Source organism: Myotis myotis, unplaced genomic scaffold, assembly GCF_014108235.1.
Source record: "Myotis myotis isolate mMyoMyo1 unplaced genomic scaffold, mMyoMyo1.p scaffold_m19_p_13, whole genome shotgun sequence".
Taxonomy (NCBI): Eukaryota; Metazoa; Chordata; class Mammalia; order Chiroptera; family Vespertilionidae; genus Myotis; species Myotis myotis.
In genome coordinates, this window is record NW_023416317.1 from 33,122,843 (window position 1) to 33,147,398 (window position 24,556).

Sequence of the window (24,556 nt, forward strand, 5' to 3'; positions counted from 1 at the left end):
TCACCCGCTCTTCCACAGAGCCCTCTTTTTTGCCTGCTTTCCCAACGATGTGGCTCTCCTTCCGAGGTTCTGGGGTCTGCCTCCACCTCAGCAACGTCTCTTCCATCACCTCATGGCTCCCTCTGCCTTCCAGTTTCTTTTCCTGTTTCTCAATCTCAGAGAAGTCAACTGTTGCCTTAGCAAAAGACCACCAGAAAAGCTATTCATCAAGAAAGTGAAGTTTATGAGACCCACTGCAGTGAAAGGGAATGCTGCCTGGATGCAGTCTTAGTAGTGTCTCGGGAGGGGTAGGGTGAAGGGAGGACATTTAAAGGGTGTTAGAGTCTGGGCTGGGTGACAGAAGGCAGGTCGTGCAAGGTACAGACCTGGTTTGGTTGGGGAGAGTTTATGAGCTTTTGATTGGTGGGCACAGTAAGGTGAATGGCCTAAAACAACTCAATAAGCAAGCCATTAGTCTTCATAAATAAGCTGTTAGGTTGGTTCATGGTCTCATCTTCCCAATGCAAGTACTTTTTAATACGATGAACTAAATCACTTTTGTTTGTTCCCAGTAACGTTAAGTGCAGGAGGAGGAAACGTGCTTGGTCCCAGTATGGTTTATCACAGAGCGGGGGAAGTGTGACATGTTCAGTTCTCGGGAGGAAGAGGCCCTTTCTGCACCGATGCCTGTGAGTTCCCAAACAGGGAGGAGGCCTTCATCCACTTTCTCATAGACCCTCAGACAGGAGCCTGAAATAAGTCGCTGAATTCAATACCAGTGACAGCACAGGCATCATGCCCAAGAGGCCTTCCATCCCACAATCCATTGGTGTTCCTGCAATGAGGTCTGTTCCTTACATTTTCTGGATGCACTTCCTGGCTGTAGTGATAATGAGAACATTGACAGGAGGCCTTTGTGAAACCGGCTCAGGGCTCTTCTCTGGATCTAGTCATTGTCTCCCTCACAGGCCCATTGGGAAGCTGTACAAATAAGAGCCCTGGTAGCCTGCCCAATCCTACCAGTGGATGCAAAAAGTAAGTCTTTGTTATATATTTCTTACTAAATGCATAAAGCAGTTTTCTTCTTTTGAATTGTGTTCATAGGATAATTTCCAAAAGTGGGACTACAGGGTAACAGGAAATGAACATTTTCATGTGTCTTGAATTATACTGCAGGCTACTTTCTATAGTGGGTAGTGGGGATTTATACTGACAGCAGCAAAGCATGAGTGTACTATTTTTACCACAATATGACTAGCATTAAGTTGTATGATTCAAAATATATACTATAATTTCATTATAGTATTTGTTATATTTAAATTTCTACTTCTTTGATTTCTCATAGGCTTAATATTTGAATGCATGGTCTTTATAGCAATGACTACAACTAAGAGATAAGCAAAAAGAAAACTTAAGCACCCTTAAAAAATACCACCTAAAAGTAGACACTGTGACTAGCTGGCTATATCTTTAAGGCTTTTTTCTTTCTACTAGTATACATACACTAGAGGCCCGATGCATGAAATTCATGCAAGAGGAGGCCTTTCTTCCCCCAGCTGCTGGCACCGGCTTTCCTCTGGCACCAGGGACCCGGGCTTCCCTTGCAGCCCTGGCTTTGTTTGGAAGGTCGTCCGGAAGGACATCCAGAAGGACGTCCAGTCTAATTAGCATATTATGCTTTTATTATTATAGATTCATTTTTCCTATAAAAATGGGGTCACACTGTCCAACCTATTTTGTAGCCTGCTTTTTTTCATTCATCCACCTATTTTGAACATTTTTCCAAAAACATGGATCCTTAACATCAGTTGTACTGATGGAGCATTTATTCCATTGTCATGAGGCAGCATAAATAGAGATCAAGAACATAGACTGAAGTGCCGACTACTGGGTCCAAATGCCAGGTCCGCCGTGTAGTAGCCATGTGACTTTGGGCAAGTTGTTTAGATCCCTGTGACTTTTAAAATGGAGATCATAACAATACTGCCCCTTAGGGTTGTTTTGGAGGTTAAACAAATTAAAACTTGAATACTTACCATGTTAGTGTTTGCTGCAAACAATGTTGGGTGTGCCATAGTCAATTAATCAAAGTATATTATTGGATATTTCAATTGTTTCCTATTTTCTTCTATGACTGAAAATGCTTTGATCAACATTTCTTAGATTAATTCCTGAATATTAAATTACTTGATCAAAGAACACAGACATTGTTAAAGCTTTTGTACCTATTGCTAAATTTTCCCAAAAAGTACATCCCATAAGCAGTGTAGGGGAGGGCTATTTCTTCCTTAATGTTAGCAATGAATTTCCTGTAGATTCTTTGCCTGCCTGGCTGGCTGCCTGCGACACGTGAAGTCTGGGCGGTAAATATGATCCGATCAAAGAGCCAATGGCACAGTTTCCTGTGGCCTCTTTGTTCTGCCCATCATAATTTCCACGTTACCTGGCCTCGGACTTGATCTATACCAGGGAACAGTGGCTACTTAAGCACTATTTAAAGTGACAAACAATAACTGCTAATACTGCATTTGGGTTATCATTAACTTGAGCACACCTCCAGAAATAAGCCGAAGGTTTGGAAGAATAACAACCTAATTTATTATAACTCCCTGTGAGCACCGCGAGCACTGGACCGGTTTATCATGACGGGCACTTCAGAAGGGTGTACTTTGGATCAGCTGCATCAAAGGAAGGCTGCTTGAATGTGGTTCAGGTTATCTCAGTTATTAAGTCAGTTGCTAAATCACACTTATCAGGATACTTTATTGCTTGTCCAATTTAAAGAGGAAAAACTCATTGTGCAAGAGAATCAAACACTGGCTGCTTTATCATAATTAAGGACACATGCAACCTCGACTTTCTTGAGGGGAAAATTAATTACTGTATCTGGAGATTTTAGATAGTTCTATTCTGTGTAGAAAAGATAGTTTTGTTTTCTAAAAGAATCCATTTTGTGTCTATATATTCTTTTTTTGCCTTATCTCCTCCTTCCCTACAGGAATCTTAATGGGTTTGGTCTAGTCTAGTCACGTGTGTGTGTGTGTGTGTGTGTGTGTGTGTGTGTGTGTGTGTGACTTTTTTTTCCTGCCTTGACATGTACAAGTTTAATTGTAATATGAAAAGAACATAAGTCTTTGCCCATTTACACTTGGTGAAGGAAAAAGAAATAATGTTTGTCTTAAGTAAGGGAAAAACACTTGATATTTCTAATGTTATTACCTGAGCTTTCCCACTGAAAGGAATGAAATTATATTTATCAAATATTTCTATTTCAAGAAGTGGTTACCTAGGTCTTGCTTGATATTGTTAGGATGTTAGCTCTCTCTTCTTCTGGTTACCCTATTCAGGTTGTAAGCCTGACTATTCATTTGTTAATGCCTGGGGGGAAGTTAGAATATGCATGTCATCACACTGTCCTTCTTAAATTACTCTCAAACCTTGAAGAGGGAGGTTGAAGCCCTTGGCCATATGAGGTGATTGGCCAAGCTCTTTCCCTAATACACTTTCTCCCTAAAACCGCACAGACGGAGAGGTGACTATTTCTGAGTGGTAGCACTACATTAAGTTCACCTGTCATTTACAGTATTGAAAGCATGTATTGTTTACTCTTATTATTCAAGAAACAAAGACCTAGAAAGTTGTGTGTTTTAACTAATGTCAGAAAGAGATGGGATGAGACAAGACACTGGAACTAACATACATTGAGCATCAACTGCAGACTATACATGCTAATATGTGATAAATGATTCAACCTCAGCTCACAACAGTGAGATTAAATAGGTACACGCCCTGTCTTGGCAGACATAAAATGCACTGTTACGGGCAAGAAAGTTCATAATGTTTTAGTTACATGCAGTTTGTCCGCAAGCCCATTACAGAACTTACCAGGGTCTTTAATTTGCTAATTGGTATTGTGGATCTTCAAGAAGGGGACAGAATATGCCGAATCTTCTAGTTTATTTGGCACAACTCTCCACCCTCTCCCAAACTCTCTCTCTCTCTCTCTCTCTCTCTCTCCCTCTCCCTCTCCCTCTCCCTCTCCCTCTCCCTCTCCCTCTCCCTCTCCCTCTCCCTCTCCCTCTCCCTCTCCCTCTCCCTCTCCCTCTCCCTCTCCCTCCCCAGAATATCTTGCCAGGTAATATTTCATGAATTGCATTTGGAAAATATCTCTCATTATACTGGTGAGATGTTGGAGACCCAGAGAGGCTAAGTGACTCTCTTAAGCTCACAGAAATTTTAAGGTAAAATTGGTGTTCAGCCCCAGCCCCAGCCACTTCACCCCACCTAACACCCCTCTTAATCTTGAGCAGTCATACTATTGCTTTAACAATGAAGCCTCACAAGGTATTAGAAATGCTTGAACTCCAGCCGATATTTCTCCTGTGGTTTCTTTTTATCCTACTTATTACTCAATATTAATTCTCAACTTGAGTAACAAAAGCAAGTAGTTTCTTGTTTGTCCTAAACAAAAATATCTTAAGATACTGAACCTTAGTTTAGAAATAAGATATCATGGAGAAGCTTAGCTGTCTCTGATTTGACCAGGCATAATGCAGTTAAGGGCACAGCCTTTGGTTGAGATGGGCAGCCCTGACCCATATCTGCCTCTGTCACTTAACTGCTGGATTCTTTACTTAATGAGGGCAGTTTCTAAGTTGGTTTTGTTCAACAGAATATACCCACTGAGGTAAAAAGGTTAAGCAAAAGCAAATAAACAAAACAAAAGAAACTCATAGACACAGACAACAGTATGGTGATTACCAGAGGGAAAGGGGGTGGGGGTGGGGGGTAGAGGAGAGTAAAGGGGTGTGTAGGAAGGAGACTTGACTTGGGGTGGTGAACACACAATGCAATATACAGATGATGTATTATAGAATTGTACATTTGAAACCTATATAATTTTATTAACCATTGTCACCCCAATAGATTCAATTAAACACTTATTAAAGTTGCCTTTTCTTCTGGTTAGCAATCAAACAGCCTCAAAAATTAGTGGTTTAAATAACAATTTATTGTTATATCCCATGATTCTGTGAGTCAGCACATCAGACAGGGCACAGAGAGGAAAGCTTGTTTCTGCACCCCAATGTCTGGGCCCTCAGTTGGGAAGACTTAAATAGGTGGATATAGAAACAGTTTGAGGATGCTGGATCTCTCCCCCTCACACACTCCCCCCCCCCTCCCGCCCCCTGTAAGTCTTGCTATGCATAGTTTGGGCTTCCTCACAACATGGCATCTCAAAGTAGTAACAGTAGTTACTGGAAGAACCAGTTAATGGAAGACACCAACGTGGAAGCTGCCAGTCATCTTGAAGCTAGGCCAGCAACTAAGTATCACATAGCTTCCACCAAATGCTGTTGGCTAAAGAAGACACTGAATGGCCAGATTTTATAAGAAGTAAATAGATGTGTGAATAGACATCCTTTTTGAATAGAAATGACAAATAATTTTAGCCCTCTTTAACCCACCACATGTCTCAGTAAGGCCATTTCAATCTATCCTACTTAAAACTCTAATCCCCTTAATGTTTCCTATCCCTATTCTTGTTTTATTTTTTTATGTACAACAATATAATCACTAAGTATATTTTATATCTTCCATATTTCATTTGCTGATTATATCTCCCATTCAGATACAAATTCCATAAATCCAGGGACTTTTTCCTTTATGTTTACTCTTTTATCTTCAGTAACTATAATAGTGTGTAACACACAGTAGGCACTCTATAAACAGTTATGAAAGAATGAATGAATGAATAAAACTGGGGTAAGCTAACTACTGTGATCTTCAGTTTCTTGTTCTGCAAAATTAGAATAATACTATCTTCATTCTAAGGCACTTGTGAGATTTCAATGAGATCAGGTATATGAATATTTAGTATAGAATCTGCAAAATAATTAGTAGCTGTTCATTTGAGTGGCCACTGGGTGCACCTAAATGGATTTCAGAAAGATCATAAAATAGACACTGTCTCTTTGGGCACCTCTTAATATTCAGACATACAGAGGAAATAGGCAATGTTGAGTCAACTAAGACTTCTCTCTCCAGGATATTTGGCCTTAACCATAAAGGGAGAGTGAAAATTTGATGGAAGGGGCAGGAGTCACTTATTTTAAAAATGACATTCCCTTGAAGCAAACATCAAAGTTGCTCAAAAGAGCCTTAATAAAATGGGCATTATGGTGGATCATTATTTACATTTCACGAAGCAGGGGAACATCACGTGGGTGCTATCATTTGCTCCTTAATTGATTGACTATAAATAGTAACCCAGCCATTTATTTCCACTCAAAAAGGCCTCCCGATTTGTTCATTTGCAGTGCTAACGCAGATTTTCATCTCCTCTCAGCTGGAGAATCACGTGTTGTTGTTTTTCTGGGAAACATTCAGACATCCTACCTGCTTCCATTTCAGCATCTGTCTTTGCTCCCTTCTCTTCATAGAGTTGTGGAGAGTTAACCCAAGACATCACTGTGGGGCGGTACGTCCTAGGGTTCTAAGAGAGGCAAATGCAATCAGAAACAGCAAGAGCATAGAATTATAAAGGTACTAAGTACAGGTGTCAGCTGCCTCGTGTATCTGGTTGAACTTGACCCAAATTATTTCATGATCTGTGGGAACCTAGAGCCACCCCCTGGCACCCCACCAATTAATGAAAGTCCACATAAGCTTACTTTCCTGTAGATCTCTGCCTCTATGACTCCCACTTTTTTTTTCAATAGTAGCACCCTGTCATTCCGGGCAATATGTCTAATTATCAAGACTATATTAACACTTCTTGTGTTCAGCAAAAGAGATGACAAAGTGTTTTAAACACCAAAGCTTTTGGCATTTTTTTACCCACTGTCTCTTCACGGTCACCCATAAAATTCCAGTAACGCATGGCACACTGTGCACTGCCCTTGGGGGTATAATAATTATAGTACTGCCCTTGGGGGTATAATACCATCTAGTTCAGGAGGACCTAGATGAGTTTATTGACATTCTCCCAGAAGGGAATGGAGACTTTATGGAAGTACACGCTCAAGAATTTCTCTTAGACATGCCAGGGAAGTTTTACAGTTCGAAATTGGACAGGTGAGTCTCTCTGGAAAAGGATTAAGAATGCCTATAATAGGATGAGGCAGATGATCCTAATGTGATTTGGTGAATAACGATATAATAAGGCAGACATGTGTCCTTTGTATTTAACAAATCCCATTACAAACACACAAAGGAAATAATTAACACTGGAAAGTGTAAATCCTGAATAGATCTGATGCTCAGCTTCTGAATATTAAGAAACTTGTCAAACCTATTGAGTCTCCTAGCAAGGCAGCTCTCAGATTTTTGGCTCCTGAAGATCCAATGGAACAGTGATCAATTTGTAATTGTTTTGTATTCTTTCATCCCTTCAGGTTGTAATGGAGGCAGTGGATGGAATAGCAATTAACTCCTTGGGTTAAATATGAGTAGTCAGTGGGTAGCACTTGCAGGATTAAAAATATTTTTTTTTTTACAAATTCACAAAAGAAGGAGTTTATTGTATTTAAGTAATGCTCATCTGTCAGTGGCCCATGTAGCTATTTTCATAGTAGTTGCCACCATTGCCTCCTCCGCAGGATTGAATTGCCTTCGCTTACTCTGTGCCATCCTGGAGCGTGATGCCCTCGTGGCTCATTCCATTTATTAAGGAGCAAGTTGTTTGAAAAAAATAGCCCAAATAAATTGGAAGGAAACTATTTTATGTTTCACTCTGTGATCCTCATAGTTACTTGGTAAAGGGACGCACGTGCCTTTTGGGCACTACACAACTCCTCACACCTTGAAATCATATTGGACCACACCACTCTCGTTTCTTGTTCCACATTTTAGGAACTGCCAAAAATCTAGTCTCACAAAGATATCATGACATTAAAAGAAATGTAGTAATGATCTGATGATGAAAATGTAAACTACTTTGAGCTAGTAGTTTGCAACTTAGCCAATAGATAGAAAAAATCCCTGTATTTCCCTTGAACATATCCAGTGTGGCTGTGCATTCACTGTGATGCCTTGTGGTGCTTTGGTGTACAGTTTGGAGCCATGGCTCATAGCTTCATGTCACAGAAGCACCTAACCTGCAGAATCAACTATACTCTTGCAGTTAGAAGCTATTTTCTTGTGTTCAAAGTTACATATTTTAACACAGTATGTTCTCTAAATGTGAATCAACTAACTCAAAGAATCAGAATCTATTAGGACGTGGGAAGATAAGTTCCTTGTTATTTGCAAACTACATATCCAACAATGGACCATCCTGAGTATATTTTTAAAAAATCTCAAAACTCAGCAGTAGAAAACAAAATCCCATTAGAAAATGGGTAAAAGACGTGAAGCATCATTTCATCGAACAGAAAATATAAATGGCAAATAAGCGTATGAGATGTTCAGCATCATTAGCTATTAGGGAAATGCAAATTCAAACCTCACTGAAATATCACTAAATGCCTATCAGGGTGGTTAAAATAAATAATAATGACAATAACAAATGCTGTGGGGGATTTGGAGAAACTAGATCACGAATTCATTGTTAATGAAGATGTTAAATGATACAGCCACTCTAAAAAAGTTTTTCAGTTTCTTTAGAAATTAACATGGAACTACCATGAAACTCAACAGTTATACTCCTGGGCATTTGTCCCAGAGTAATTAAGACTTATGTTCACACACAAAAAAATCTCTACCCAAATGTTCCTGGCAGTTTTATCTGTGATAGCCACAAACTAGAAACAACCCAGATGTTCTTTAATAGGTGAATAGTTCAACAAAATGTGCATTTCCCCATCATGGAATTCTACTTAGCAGTATAGGGGAACTAGAAACCCACAACCTGGAGGAATCTCCAGAGAATTGTGGTAAAGAAGGCCAACCCCAAAAGCTTACATACCATTTGACTCCTTTTAACAAGCATTCTTTTTTTCTTTTTTTAAAAAATATATTTTATTGACTTTTTACAGAGAGGAAGGGAGAGGGATAGAGAGTGAGAAACATCGATGAGAGAGAAACATCGATCAGCTGCCTCCTGCACATCTCCTACTGGTGATGTGCCCTTGACCAGAATCGAACCCCGGGACCCTTCAGTCCGCAGGCTGACACTCTTTCCACTGAGCCAAACCAGTTAGGGCTTAACAAGCATTCTTGAATTGAAAAAACAATAGCAATGGAAGACAGATTAATGGATGTTGGCAGTTAAAAAGGGGTTGGGGTGTGAGGGAAGTGAGTATGGCTATGAAAAAGGAAATCTGAGGCATCCTTGTGGTGTTGGAAATATTTTATATCAATGTCAGTTTTCTGGCTATAATACTGCACTATAGTTTTGTAAGATGTTATTATTGGGGGAAACTGAGTAAAGGGTACAAAGATATCTTTGTACTATTTCTTACAATTGCATATGAAGCTACAATTAACTCAAAATAAAAAAAAAAGCAATTTAACAATAAATTGAATCTAAGTTTAAAAAATACTTTATCACCATTGACTATTTTTCCTATTTCCATTTCTATGTTATTATTGTTAAAATAAAGAGAAGTCAATAATTTTTAATTTTTTCTGTATTTAATTCTTATATTCTATTTTCAGGCACCTTATCAAACTTTTTCATTAATATTGGTAGATTTTATTAGTGTCTCAGTTCTTTGTAGCTATACTATCATGTAATTAATTTTTTAAAAAGGTCATTTTAGCTATAATTTTCAGTGTAGCTTCTAGTTATTTAATTTTATTATATATTTTCAAACAACCTTTTAGACAATTTAAATAGTAAAAACAGGCATTATTGCCTCATTAATGACTTTAATTGAAATGGTTTTATTAGCTTATGTTTTCTATTCAGATTTTATTTCTCCTAGTTATTTAAGTGGTTTCCAGTCATTTTTGTCTTTTGTATTGTTTTCAGTGTCTATAGATATGATCACACAGTTTCCTTCCTTTAATGTATTATGGTAAATTGAACTGATAAATTATCTGATATTGAACTCTATTTGCATCACTGGAATAAACTCTACGTGATCAGAATGTACTTTTGTATACACTGCTGGATTCCTTTGCCAATGTTTTATTTAGAACTTCGTATCTATATTCCTAAATGAAGTTGGTGTGTACTTTTCTATTTTCCTGTCATTCTTTATCAGATTTTGGTAATAAATGTATGCTGTTTCCATGAAATTAACTGGGAAGCTGTCTAGCTCTTTTATGTCCTAGAACAGTTGAGGTGACATCCTAATTATATATTCTACAAAGGTTAGGATAAATCTCAGCTGTGAACCCATCTGGTCCTCATGCCCTTTTCAATGGGAGATCTCTAATCGCCTTTACAGTCTCATCTACAGTTGTTGGTCTACTCAAATTTTCTACTTCTGAGATAGGCTTGAGTAATTTATATTTTGCTAAAAATCATTTCCCCTTTAGGAAATAATTTGCATGTAATGTTTTTTAATCCTTCCTGCATCTATGATTGTTTTTTCTCTTTTATCTATAATCAGATTTCTAGGTGTTGATCTCTTTTATTTTACATTCTTTTCAAAGAACCGCCTCCCAAATTTCCTTTCTTTCCCATATTTATATTTCTGTCTTCCATTTTGTTGACATAAACTTTTATGTTTATTAATTCCACCTCCTACTTTTTTCTGATTTATTTTAATGTCGCCTTAGTTTCTTATGATAAGTACCATTTCTATATTTTTATTCTTTATTCCTTAGTAGTAAAAGCATTTAAGGTTACACTTTTTCCAAAGAGTAGAATTTTCTCTGAGTCCCATAGGGTTTGATGAGAAGTCTTTTTCTGGTTGTTTGAAATGCCTTTTTCCTCTTTAATACAAAGACTATCCACGAATTTTGTTTTTAAACTTCACAGTAAATAAGATTTTCGGTTACTTTTTAGTTTTTTATTTCTATTTTTATTGGATTTTTTTTTCAAAGAATGTGTCCTATAAAATCTCTAGTGCTTAAACTTTATTAAGGTTTACTTAATGAGGCTTATTATAAAGTTAATTTACATAAATGTTCCCTACACATAAGAAAACAATCTCCTATTCAATGAGGGTAAGTATGTATATATGTATATTTAAGTATGTATGTATATATGTATATGTGGCTAGTACAAAAATAAGAGTATGTATATGTATATTCTTCTTTTGCCTTATTTGTTATTTATCTAATACATCTGTCTATTCTGAGATAGGTGTATTGAAATCTCCCATAGTGATTGTATTTTTGTAATATTTTGCATAGGGTTTGTTTCATATGTATAGATGATTTTTATGTTTGTATATATTCTGATTTATGACCCATATCTTTTTCATAGACATAACTACACTAGAGGCCTGGGGAACAAAATTTGTGCATGGGTAGGGTCCCTAGGCCTGGCAGGTGATCAGGGCCGGTCTGCAGGGCTACCGGCAGGGCGATCAGAGGAAGGGAGGGGGCCCACTGGCACCCACCTTGGCTGTCCAGGCACCACCCGCTTGCTGGCCCAGCCCCCCACTGCCGCCAGTCAGGGCCTGCAGGCTGGGGGCAGATCCTGTGTTGTCTGCCCCCTGGTGGCAGTGCACATCATAGCGATTGGTCGTTCTGCCGTTCAGTCAATTTGCATATTATTAGGCTTTTATTATATAGGATGGCACCTCTGTTTACTCTGTTAAATACTTTAACCTTAAATTCCATCTTCTTTGCTATTAATACCACTAAGCCTGCTTTCTTTAGAATGCTATCTCATTGGATTCATTCCTTTATGTTTAATTTTTATTATTTTCTCTGTTTCTTGTAAACTACATTAAGCCATAAGACAGTTTTTGTATAGTCTTCAGTCTATTTACATTTCTGCATTATGCTTTATTTTGTTCGTTCCATCTTAGTTATGTTTATTACTTGTTTAACATTACTATTTCCTTTTGTTCATTTCCTTATTTTTGCTACTATGATAAAGTTACTATTCATTTCCCCTTGTTAATTTGGAAATCTTTTTTCTAATTTTCCCTAGAAGGCCAGGAGTGGTTACGAGGAGCTTTGTTTTGACATGTAAAGTTTGAGATGCCTGTGAAATGTGAAGTGGAGAGGCAGAGTGGACAGTTGAGTCTATGCTTGAATCTTCTTGTCCAGTTAGATTTTCATACTTTCATTGGACATGTATGTAGGAGTGGAGGCAGGGTGGAGGGTGGGAGGGAGGCTGTGTCGGTGTTCAGGGAGTTGCCGTTTTGCCTTATATTCAGGAACAGGGTGGTAGCTCTGAGATTCTCTCCAGTCTGTCCTGGAAGGGTGGCGTCTTCCGTTGTGCACCGTCTTCTAGAACATCAGGGATGAGTATGGTTTCATTTTTTAAAAATATTTTTTTATTTATTTCAGAGAGGAAGGAAGAGAGAGATAGAAACATCAATGATGAGATAGAATCATTGATTGGCTGCCTTCTGCACACCCCCTACTGGGGATTGAGCCTGAAACCCAGGTATATGCCCTTAACCGGAATCAAACCCAGGACCCTTCAGTCCGCAGGCCGACGCTCTATCCACTGAGCAAGACTGGCTAGGGCTGATTTCATTTTTAAAGCAGGGCTTCCTAGGAGTCACCCCAGGTCAGAGAAGCTTCGTGTTCACCTAGCGTTAGTCTGAGTTTGTGCTTAATCTCCTTGAGCTAGTAGGGCCTCCATGTTTTGCTGAAGGATCTCTGTGTGGCTTCGGAGATGTTTTTGAGTCTGCCCTATGCCCTGCTCTGATTGTTCCTGAGACGCTGCAGCCTGGGGCAGGCCCACGGCCTTCCTACCCCAGAGGGCTCCTCTTGGCCTCTCTCCTTGCTTCTCTCTATTAATTTCTGGTTGCTCTACCAAGAAGCTTGTTGCTACTAGGATCTGAAGACAACTAGCCCTCTCTTAATTGCTCTTCACCAAGATCTCCATGGCTTTTAACAACAAAGCATTGAGTTCTAACTGCTCCAGGCTATGTTCCCAGTCAAAGGAGCCCCCTCAGGCAGAGCTGCTTTAAGGCTCGCTTCTCCCCTTGGGCAGAATGTCTGTGCCGCTGCCCGAGGGTGGGGATGGGGACAGCCCAGTTAGATGAATGTGATGTGCAGGGAGGACATCTGCGCTTTAGATATAAGTTTGGAAGTCATCAATTTATTAGTTTTATTTAAAACTATGAGATTAGATGAGGTGACCTCGGAACCCATATAGAGAGAAAAATAAAAGCAATCCAAGAATGAAGCCTCAGGTCCTGCGGACACGTGGAGCCGAGCTAATGCATTTAGCCCAGCACCTACAAGGAGTTCCTGCCTGAAACCATGGCCGGAAAACACCTGGCTCTACCAGCCACAGGCCGGCTCCCTATGAAGCTACAATGGACAGAGTTTAAGTACCTTATGTATCATATCCTGTACCCATATTATTTGGTTATAAATGTGCTTTTTGCATCTGTCAAGTCTAGCATATGCTACTGTCTCAAGAATCCAATTGGCTCTGTGGATAGATGAGAAACATCCTTCCCTATTCTGCCTTTGCTAACTTGAAGCAGAATTAGGGAAGGCAGCTTTGATTTTCATCTTTGGTGTAAAGCGAGGTAGCTGGGGTATAATAAATACATACATACATACATACATACATACATACATGGAACAGAAAGCCTGGCCTCCCATTCAGCACTCTCAGAAGCTGCAAGTATAATTTTTGGCAAGTTACTTAATAAATTCCTCGAGGGTCCGTTGCCTCATCTTCAAAATGAAGATATTGATTGTATCTACCTTGCAATATTACTGAGTTCAGAGAACTAAGTAGTGTAATGTAAGTATAGTAGCATTTAGTAGATGCTCAGTAAACATCAGCTTCTTTCTTTTACTGACCATAGAGGCCAGCAAAAAGCAATTTAAATCCACAAAATAATTCCTAAATTTCCATTTAGTTGTTCCTCCTCTATCAGACTGTCTTCTTGCCCACAGTTAAATTGTTTCCAGGGTACCCAGGATTTGTTTTAATCTGGTATGGTAAGACACCCTGACATGGAGATGACCATCATAAAGGAAGAGTTTGTAGTGAGTTCTCTAGAAACAGGAAGAACTACATGCCCACAAGGCCACGTGGAGAGGCACTGGGGTGAGTCAGAAGTCAGAGGGAGTGGGAGAAAATATGGGCAAGAGCCTTTATTGTGGTTTTCATAAGAAGGAATGGGTCCGGCAGAGTTAGCAGGTTTAGGATTAGCTAGGCTGAGTAATTTCAGTGGGCTCTGGGGAACAGTGTTGGTGACTAGTTAGCTGATACCTGGCTCTGGTTAGGGCAGGGGAATGGTGATCTGGAATATAAGAGCTGGATGAAGGAGGTGGTTGGGATGTGGTCTCTGGCTTGGCTGGTTTACATGTGGAACGCCTGGTCCAAGCTTCTTTGCTATCTCTAAGCTTTGAAAGGAGCATGCCCCTTCAGGACCAACAAGGCCCCAAGGTATCAAAACATAGAAAATATAAAAAACATAAAGGCATGATTAATACACGCATTCTGTTTTGTTGATGTGAGGGAGTTAGAGAGAGAATGAATGAATATGAATTAGTTTCCTAGGATTGCCATAGCAAAGTAGCATAGTCTGGAATTCAGCAGTCGCCAACCTTTTGGACCTCACAGGCCACCTGTTGGCAACCGCTGCCAGTAGTCACTAACCTTTCGGACCACCAGGTTGGTGACCGCTAGTCTGGACAGCTTAATCAACAGAAATGTATCGTCTCACAGTTTAGGAGGCTAGAAGTCCGAGATCAGATGTTGGCAGGGTTTGTTACTTCTGAGGACACTAGGAAGACTATGTTCCTTGCTTCTCACCTGGCTTCTAGTGGTTGGCTGGCAATCTTTGGGGTTCTTTGGGTTGTAAGCACATTATCACTCCAGTACCTTTCTTCATGTTCACATGGCATCTTCGTGTGTGTGTGTGTGTGTGTGTGTGTGTGTGTGTGTGTGTGTATGTGTCCAAATTTCCCCTTTTATCAGACACCGGTCATATCACATCAGGGTCCACCCTCCCCTAATATGACTACAATTAATGAATTACTTCTAGAACAACCCTATTTCCAAATAAGATTACATTCTAAGGTGATGAGGAGTCAGATCTCAACATTTAAATTTTGACATTATTCAACCCATAATAAATGGCATGGTAGAAGGAGTATATATTTTGGAATCAGACTAGGTTTGAGCCTTGCTTTTGCCACTGCTTTTCTGATGCAGTTTTATTTTATCGTCTGCAAAAATGAGGGTAATATATTTAATAGAATCATTGGTAAAATGATAAATCAGTGGTAAAAGGAAAACTATTTGATGTATTACCAGTTAAAAAAATACTTCCAATTAAACAATGGCATATCATCAATTATAACATGCATTCCAACTTGAAATATGTTAAATTGTGAAATAAAAATATATTTTAAAGTTAATGACAATAAGAATGGAAGATAACATGTAAATGCCTTCTGTGGGAAGGTAAGAATGTATACAATAAAAGTTCATCATTTTTTCTCTCACCCCTTTCTTTGCCTGAGCAGAAAAGTTACCATCTCCTTTGGTCACCACCCAACTTGCCATCCATTTCAAGAAGGAATGAAATCATTTACTAGGCAGAGGTTGAAATGATTTCCTAAGGAGTCAGTTCCGTAAAGTGTGCTATTCCCACACAAAAAAAAATTTACTTGAAACGGGGTGACTTCCAAAGTTTCTCATTGAGAGGATCTCACTCTTTGTTCCTCCCTTGGCTAACAGGTCTCTTCATGTGGCTTGTTCTGAAAACCAAAGAGCCCTTGGAGAAGTTTCTCTATTTGTCTAGTTGGGGTGGAAGGTGGGTTGAACCTATAGAGAAGTACTAGCAGTGAGGGATGTGGCGTTCTGTGTTCATCAGGACTAATGTCCACACTGTAGGATATTTAGTATCCAGGGATGTCACCTCATCGTGACAACCCCAGACACTCCTACTCATTTCCAAATGTCCCCTGGAAAGGGAGTATCACCCCCATTGAGAACCACTAGGCTAGACAAATGTTTCAAGGTCCAAGGTCAGCTTCTGCCCAGGGTTTTTTAAGTTAAAGAAGCAAAGGCTGCCAATATCAGACATGTTTTCAGGTTTAGAAGCTGGTGGACAGGAACCCCCCAGTCCATGTGGCAGGTCAGCCAGGCCCCCACAAGCGATGCATCCTCAGCATGTAGACATATCACAGAATGGCACCAGTACACTTGATTCCACATGGGACTCTTTATATAACCAACAAATGTTAAAGAATTTTCATCCTATGGAAGTACAAAAATCACTGAAATGGGAAAATAAAAGTCATATCTTGCCCTGACCGGTTTGGCTCAGTGGATAGAGTGTCGGCCTGGGGACTGAGGGGTCCCAGGTTTGATTCCGGTCAAGGACATGTACCTTGGTTACCGGCACATCCCCAGTAGGGGGTGTGCAGGAGGCAGCTGATCGATGTTTCTCTCTCATCAATGTTTCTAACTTTCTATCCCTTTCCCTTTCTCTCTGTAAAAAATCAATAAAATATATTTTTTTAAAAAACTGTTTTTAAAAAAGTCATATCTCACTAGCACCAACCTCTCTCTGTTGAGTGATTTTGAGACTCACAATATATTTGTTGCAACTATAGGGCAGTCACTTGAAATCAGCAGCCACAAGCAGCCGAAATCCTGAAATTGAATAATGCTATTCAATTCTGGTGGTTCAGTGCTTTGACTTTATTATTGCAATTTTATGTGGATTAATATGTCCCCTTGGAAGTTACATGGTTTGAAAAATTGTAATAACTCCTCTATTTTTTAACATAAAGAAAGCTACCCCTTCTTTATTCAGAGAAAATTAATTTTCTTCCTATTCTCACTAAATGAATATTGCAGAGATATTTAAAGAATATCAGTTTGAAGGAATGCCTAATTATACGCCTGCCCTGGAGGCATCCTGTCTCTCTGGCCGTCCATGTCATTCTTCACCGGCTTCTGCTGCCCTTGGGATAGGGGCTTGTACTTCTTCAGGAAACCATAGACCGTTCCGCGACGGGCACTGGTTTTGGACCCTGCCTTCACCTTCTCCCCACTAATAGCATCACATTGTTTAGTGCTTACCTCCCAACAACCTCATCTCCTTTGCCTAGCAGGGGTGGGGAACCTTTATTCTGCCAAGGGCCATTTGGATATTTATAACATCATTCATGGGCCATACAAAATTATCAACTTAAAAACTGGCCTGCTATATTTGTTCAAACATTTAATTAACTTTCCATTAATGCCTTGGCAGGGCCAGACCAAATGATTTGGCAGGTTGTACAAGGCCCTCAGGCAAGATGTTCATCACCCCTGGTTCCAGCAGCCCTAAGAAGCTAAAGTACTGGACAGTCATTATATGCATAGCTTTGATCTGTTTCTTAAAGACATACTGACTTTGTCTCTACACAATCCAACCTGGATTGGGTTGGTCAGTGTTCAGAACCTCCGTTTTATCTTCGATATGCCCAGTGGACAAACCAGATTGCTAGGGACACAACCACAGGCTTGTTTAATGACTTTTTCTATCACTTCATCATTTTACATTAGTTGTCTGGCTTGTGCATTTCTTTGAGCAATAGGGTTTAGGTGAAATACGCAGGAGCTGCCCCCCGGTGATCAGAACGCTCCCACAGGGGGAGTGTTGCTCAGCAAGAAGCCAGGCTCATGGCTGGTAAGTGCAGTGGCGGTGGCAGGAGCCTCTCGAGAGGACGCAGGCTGGGCAGGAGCCTCTCGAAAGGGCGTAGGCTGGGCTGAGCAACCATCTCCTCCCTCCTCCTCTTTCCCCCTCCCCCAGTGCACGAATGTCATCACCGAGCCTCCTGTGTTGTCATAAGGATAATAAGACAGTGCCTGTCAAAAGATTTGAATGGGTACTTTACCTTAGGATGGCAAGTAAAGATATGAAAACATGTTCAACATCATTAGTTATTAGGAAAATGCAAATGAAAACCATAAAGAGATATCACTACACACCTAATAGAATTTTAAAACTTAAACATACACTTATTTCACCCTAGGTATTTACCCAAGAGAAGAAGAACTATATGGCCAGACAAATGCTTGTACATGAATATTCATGGGAGTTTTATGTGTAATAGCCAAACTGGAAACAACCCAAATTCCCATCAAGGACTGTTGCTCAGCAATAAAATAGATGAACCATTGATGCACATTACAATGAATAAATCTAAAAGTAATTGCCTGGGAATGTGGGAAGGGAGGGATGACAGGAAGGAGCTACAGAGGAGCGTGAACAAACTTTGGGGGCAGTGGTTATGTTCACTATCTTGATTGTGGTGATGACTTCACATGTATGTACATATGTCAAGCTTGTTGCATTGCACACTTTAAATAGATGTGATTTATTATATGTCAATTATACCTGAATAATGCATATTTAAAGTAAGAGCATCCCGTAAGTATTATCTATTATAAACTTTAGTGCTATACTGAAAAATGTTGTACATAACATTTTTTAAAAGCATTTCATCAAAAGCAATATTCAATGATTGAGTCTATCACTGTCATGCAATAACCTAGCTGCATTTTTCATTTTCATTTGCAAGGGATACTCATGAATAAACTTGAATTAAGGAAGGCAATCCAGACTTTGAGGTCAGGAGACATGAGCTCAAGTGCCCACTCTATCACCTGATATTTGACTTTGATTTTTCTTATATATAAAATAATGTCCAGTTACATCCCATGATTTCTGTAAGCGTCAAGTTAAAAATGGATGTGAACATGTTCTGAAAACTATAGAGCAACATGAGTATATCAGGCAGCATGAGTAGGGAGGAGAGGTGATACGAACACTTTTTGAAGACTTGGTATCAGAGAGCCAGCAAGATTAAAATAAAACTTAACAAAAACAAAACAAACAAACAAACAAGACCTCACACCAGAGCAAGGGATATACCCTGCATCTTCTTAAATCCTTTACTCTGATATTCCTATGTCAGAATTGCCTGGGACACGCTTAAAAGTACAGATTTCTGGGTCCCACCTTATACTACTGAATCAAAATTGCTGGGGGAAGAAACAGGAATCTGAGTTTTACAGAAAGCTGCTTGCTTGATTCTGGTGCAACCAGTACATCAGTCAGTGGACAGTCTTTTGGAAACAATCACCTTGACCTTATCACATCAAGGAGAAACATGAGCTACCTTGGGCTCTGTTGCTCAGATTCAACCTGGCTTCAGTCTCCAGAAAAGATCATCATCTGCCATAATGGCTGGGATGCAGAAGGGCTTGAAACATCTTGCAAATAAGCATTTAGTTCTGAGAACGTGTCTTCTATCGTCATTCTCCTTCTTTTCCTGAGCACCGATGTGCTGTTAGGATTTTTACTGGCCCTGAGATTATCTTTGGAAATTACTTACCTTGGCAATGCAAATGCGTATTGCTTCATTTCTTTCCAACCAGTCATTTTCTTCAAAAACACCTCGTCATTCAGTGTTGCATGCTGGGAGCTTGCCTTGGATAGTCTGTCTGAGCTGCATGGCTTGATGCCACTGTGAACTTTATACCCATGTGGGATCATCATTTGAAAATCAAGAAGTGAAAAGAAAAGCAGAAGGGTCGGTGCAAATCAGCCGTTTGTGCCATTTGGGGTGGTTAAAGCAGAGGGAAATAGACCAGAATTGGATGGACTGTAAGCCTGCCTTTCACTCTATTCTTCCATCCACAGGAGAGAAGGTTCCTTTGTCTGTGTCTTAAGGATATCAGATCCACCTAGAAATTACTTCTTGGGGATCATTTTGAAATTCTCTATCAAAAGATACCATATGAATATAATTAAATAACTTATTATGTGCTCATTATTCTACAAATATGGACCAGATGTTGCAAAGCTATGTCTAGACTAGGCAGGGAAATTCATGGAGAGAGAAGAGGTTGGAAACTGGAGAATGAGTGCCCCTTACGAATAGGGCAGTTGCCACATGTCGCCATGTGTGAATGTGGCTTTTCGTCCTCTAATTCTCATTTTGTTGATAAAGAAACTGAAGCCTAAAGAATCAAAGTGACTGAGTAAACATGATAGCCCCAAAGTAAGGCATACTCAAGACCAAGGCAGTTATCTTCATATCTACTCTCCTGGCCTTTTTTATGCTGGGAATTATGAGTTACATATCCTATGTAGAGTAAGATTGGCTAAAATGGGCACCTACACAGTCATTTACCATTACTGTGCCACATCACTAATCTATGACCGATTTCTTTCCTCCTGAGCCCACATGTGCCCTCAGAATCTTTGTCATTTTAAGGCTCCAGGCAGTCATTAATAATTGATCCATCTTGCTGCCCTATTACCTAACTACACTAAATCTTTAAATACAAAGCTTTGGATTATCCCATCTAATAAGATTTTCCTCCTTGAAACATGGCTCATTCTCTGAGGGTCCTTCCTTGAAGATTTTTGAACTGATGGTGACTTGATGGAGCATATTTATGGTTTGCAAGAAGGTGAAGCACCATAAAGTTAATTTGCCTAAAGGTTAATAATAAAAAGCCCTAATCCTTGATGGGTTTTCTCTCCCTCTCTCCTTGCAGGTTGACAGAACAGAGGTGATTCGCACCTGCATAAACCCAGTGTATTCAAAACTGTTTACTGTGGACTTTTACTTTGAAGAGGTGCAGCGCCTGCGGTTTGAGGTCCATGACATCAGCAGCAACCACAATGGGCTGAAAGAGGCCGACTTTCTTGGTGGCATGGAGTGCACACTTGGCCAGGTGGGTCAACAGATGTCCCTTCCTTCCTCTCGCCTTTGAAGGATCTTTCTTCCTCCCATTTTTTCTCTCCTCTCATTCAGCCCATGCTTGTTTTCTCTCGGTTTTCTTTTCTTTTACATGCAACATTTTATGATTTCCCGTGCACTGTCATATCCATTATCTATATAATAAGAGCCTAAGCAACCGTTATGGCGGAACAACCAGAATGACCGGTCACTATGACACTCACTGACCACCAGGGGGCAGATGCTCAACTCAGGAGCTGCCCCCTGGTGGCCAGTGCGCTCCCCAGAAGCCTGCTCACAGCTGGCGAGCAAAACGGGGGTGGCAGGAGCCTCTCCCGCCTCCAAGGCAGCACTAAGGAGCAGCGAGCCTAGTGGTAAGGAGCAGCCAGCGAGCAGGCAGGTGGTAAGGAGTGAGGAGTCCCGGCTGCAAGAGGGCACAGGTTGGGCTGAGGGATGCCACCCCCACCCCCCCTCCCCCCACCCCGCGCCCCAGTGCATGAATTTTGTGCATGGGGCCTCTAGTATTTACATAAGGATGGTGCTACAAATATGTGAAGAGTTACCTATTTTGCAAAATTAATCATTTTTCTGAATTCCTTCATTTATTTAACAACTTTTTATTGAGCACCTACTCTGCTCTGCTTGTGTGTCTGTGTTAGCCATATCCTGATACATTGTAGATTTCCATCTCCCAACTCAACTGTGAGAACCCACACACAGGGAATATTGTGCATTTACATGTATTCCAAGCCTCTTGTGCCCAAAATAGCCCAGGACAGGGGCTACATAGATATTTGGTGAACAAATAAATGCTTTTACGTAATCTTCACAACACTGATATGAAGTAAAAACCATTAGTGTATATATTTGTCAGTGAGAAAACCAAGACGCAGAGAGGTTCAGCTTAAGCACCGCACTAAAAAGTGGCAGAGCTAGAACTTGAACCGTGTCGGCCTCCCTCCAAATCCCATCATTTTGCTTCTATAATACCCTTCCATTTCCCTTCCCTTCCCTTCCTGCTGTACCCAGAACTTTAGTAGGTGCTTGGGGAAGATCTAAATGGAGACATAGTCCCTGGGCCCAAGAATCAGACGCTCTTGATTGCAGAAGGCATACTTTATGCATCTCAAATAGAGCAACTTATGATGCTTCCTTAAGCTACAGCGAGAGTGAATAATGTGGACCTGCAGGGAAGGGAGAGCTTTCTGCTGGCTAGAATCAAAGAAGTCATTGTGAGACCAACTGCTGAAAAAAATATAGTTCAGGGGTTGGGGAAGGAAGCAAGATAAACAAGGCAGAGAGGTCAGAACAACCGCGGCAGGGGAAGGGGCGGAGGACACCAGTTTCACTGAACCAAGGTCAGATGCTGATTTACTGTGAAACCAGTGAAGCCGAACTTCAGAGCCCCTTTCTCCTGTGGATTTCTTCGAGGCTCTGTGTTACATTTTTATTTGTCGTTTTGTGCTTTTTTCTCAAAGAAGGATTCCAAATTATATGAGCCTCTAACTCCATGAAACCAGCATCGGTCCCATGTGGAGATAAAAGTCTGCCTGGTAGAGAGAGGGCACAAATGCATGTGGGCTTCTTTATTTGTTTTTACCAGCCCGCATGCCACTTGTCGCTAAAAAGGAATGTCTTCCAGGTGACCACTGAGGGACAAGATAGACAGTGTCCTCAGTTACCCATTTCCGGCGAGTATAGTGATCACTTCCATAGGATTCTTCCTGTTCCTTTAATGAAAGGCAAAAGCCCAATGTGGAAGTATGGCTGAGGGGAGGCAGACAGAGAACCTGGCGTATATTTCACAAATATAAACTCTCTTGTGACTTTTGAACAGAATTGACGGCAGATAGTTCCAGGGCCCTGCCAGGTACAGCACCCAAAAAGTAGCCATTGGATGAATAAATGAGTAAATGAATAAGTTTAAAGCGGACTTCTGTAATGTATAAAGAAATTTAAAAGGTGATTAAAATGGCATCTTTTAGAGACATAAATGAGCCACTCCAAGATTTCCCCTAGATGATGGGTATCCCTTATGCATAAAAGTCAAATCCTGTCCCAAGAAATAGATGTAGATCCATGTAAGCGTCCTGTCAATAAGCGATCTTTTTCATCCAAAGCTTTGATCATTTTGTCTATGCAAGTGACCCTCACGCTTACATCTTCAGTCTCTCACAAACCTCATCAAGTCCTTGACCCTCTACTTTGTGCCAGGCATTGTGCTTGGTGCCAGTATATAGTGTTGAGCCAAAACGCATTGTCCCTGCCCTCCAGCAGTTCAGGGTCTAGTTGGGGATAGAGAGGGAAGCAAATAATTACACCAGCAATTAAACTACAACCATTATAAACCTTGCTAAGGGGACAAATAGAATAGGAGCCCAAACATTAAGAGAATGGCATCAGGTGGAGAGGAGGTCCTGGAAGACTTCTGATGGGAAGTGATATGTACAATGAAACGTGAAAGGAGAGGAGAGTGCATCTGGTGAGAAGAAAGAGGAACACAGTCCAAGCAGCTGGGGAAATTATGTACCCCCTTTCCCAGGCCAAACTTCAGGATCCTGTAACCTGTCTTCATTTCATTCATTTAGCAACTCATTCTGGATTGCGTTGAGAATATACTTTTTATCAGTTCATTAAATAATTTCTCTCATAATTAACATTTATTTTTATATATATTTATCTGGTCCCCGTACTTAGTCTACAAGTTTCTTAAGGCCAAGGCCACTTTTAGCACTTCTTTGTGTCTAATGGAACACCACGTTTTACATATCTTAAGTGTTCAAGTCAAATGTATTGATTAGTTAACTTTGAAAAATTTTTTTAACATGATAAGGTTCATTCATTTATTCTTTTTTTTTTTTCAACAAGCATTTAGCAAGTGCCCTAGCTATGCCAAGTACCATGCTAGGTACTATAGATACAAAGATGAAAAAGACAGAAGCCCTGTCCCAGAGCTTATCATTAGCTGGAGACACAGACTAGGAAATAAACAATTAGCATGCATATTACTAAGTGCTACGTTAGGGGTGTTTCCCAGGGCCTGTGGGGGAAAGACACATCTCTGCCTCATGGGAATCTTACTGATGGATCATCTTACAAAAAAAGAGTCTGGAACTGAATCTCTAAATGATGAGTAGGAATTCACCAGCAGAGAAAAGGCCAGGGATGGCGGGGGGCAGGGGGGTGAGGAGACAAGGATTCTCCTGGCACACACAAAGACATAGCAGCACAAGGATGAAAGAGAACATCAACATATCCAGTTGATCATATGAGCATGGGAAAGGGATAGAGGAGTCTAGATAGGAGAGGAGGAGCCAGACCATGAGGCTTTTAAATACCTTTCTCTAATGTTTGTAGAACATGGTGGACATAATGCACTGGAGGCCCTGAAGGGTTTGAACTAGGGAAAGGTCAAGATTGGATGTATGTACTAGAAAGGTCACTTTGGCATCCCCGTGAAGGGTGGATGGGGAGGATGGATGTGGAGGCAGGGAAATCAGTTAGGGAACTAGTGCAGTAACAGGAAAGAGATGAAGAGGGCAGTGGTCATGGAGGTTGAGAAGAGGAGAGCCAGAGAAGAGCTCATCCAAGGAGGAGTACTGAGATACCTGGCTTGGGTTACTGGCTTGGGTTACTGGTGAAGTCATATGAGATTGAGGAGTGAGTTGGGGAATAGAATGTGATGCTGGCATGTTAAGCTCGAGATGTGTATGGAGAAACCAGGTCACAAATTGGTGGCTGACCATGTGGGTCTGGAGATGATAAGAGATTTAGTAGCTAACTCCCTGAAGGTGGTCATTGGTAGCATGGAAGGAGTGAGATCCATCAATAA

At 40.5% G+C, this 24,556-nt stretch overlaps 1 protein-coding gene across 2 annotated transcripts in view; it reads left to right on the plus strand.

Annotated features, from left to right (window-relative positions):
* Nucleotides 1-24,556, plus strand: part of CPNE4 (copine 4) — a 354,210-nt gene that overhangs the window by 204,613 nt on the left and 125,041 nt on the right. For both annotated transcript variants that reach the window (XM_036332620.1, XM_036332621.1), the window contains exon 3: nt 20,540-20,719. In XM_036332620.1, the coding sequence (XP_036188513.1) occupies nt 20,540-20,719 (180 nt within the window). The remainder of the gene's footprint in view (nt 1-20,539; nt 20,720-24,556) is intronic.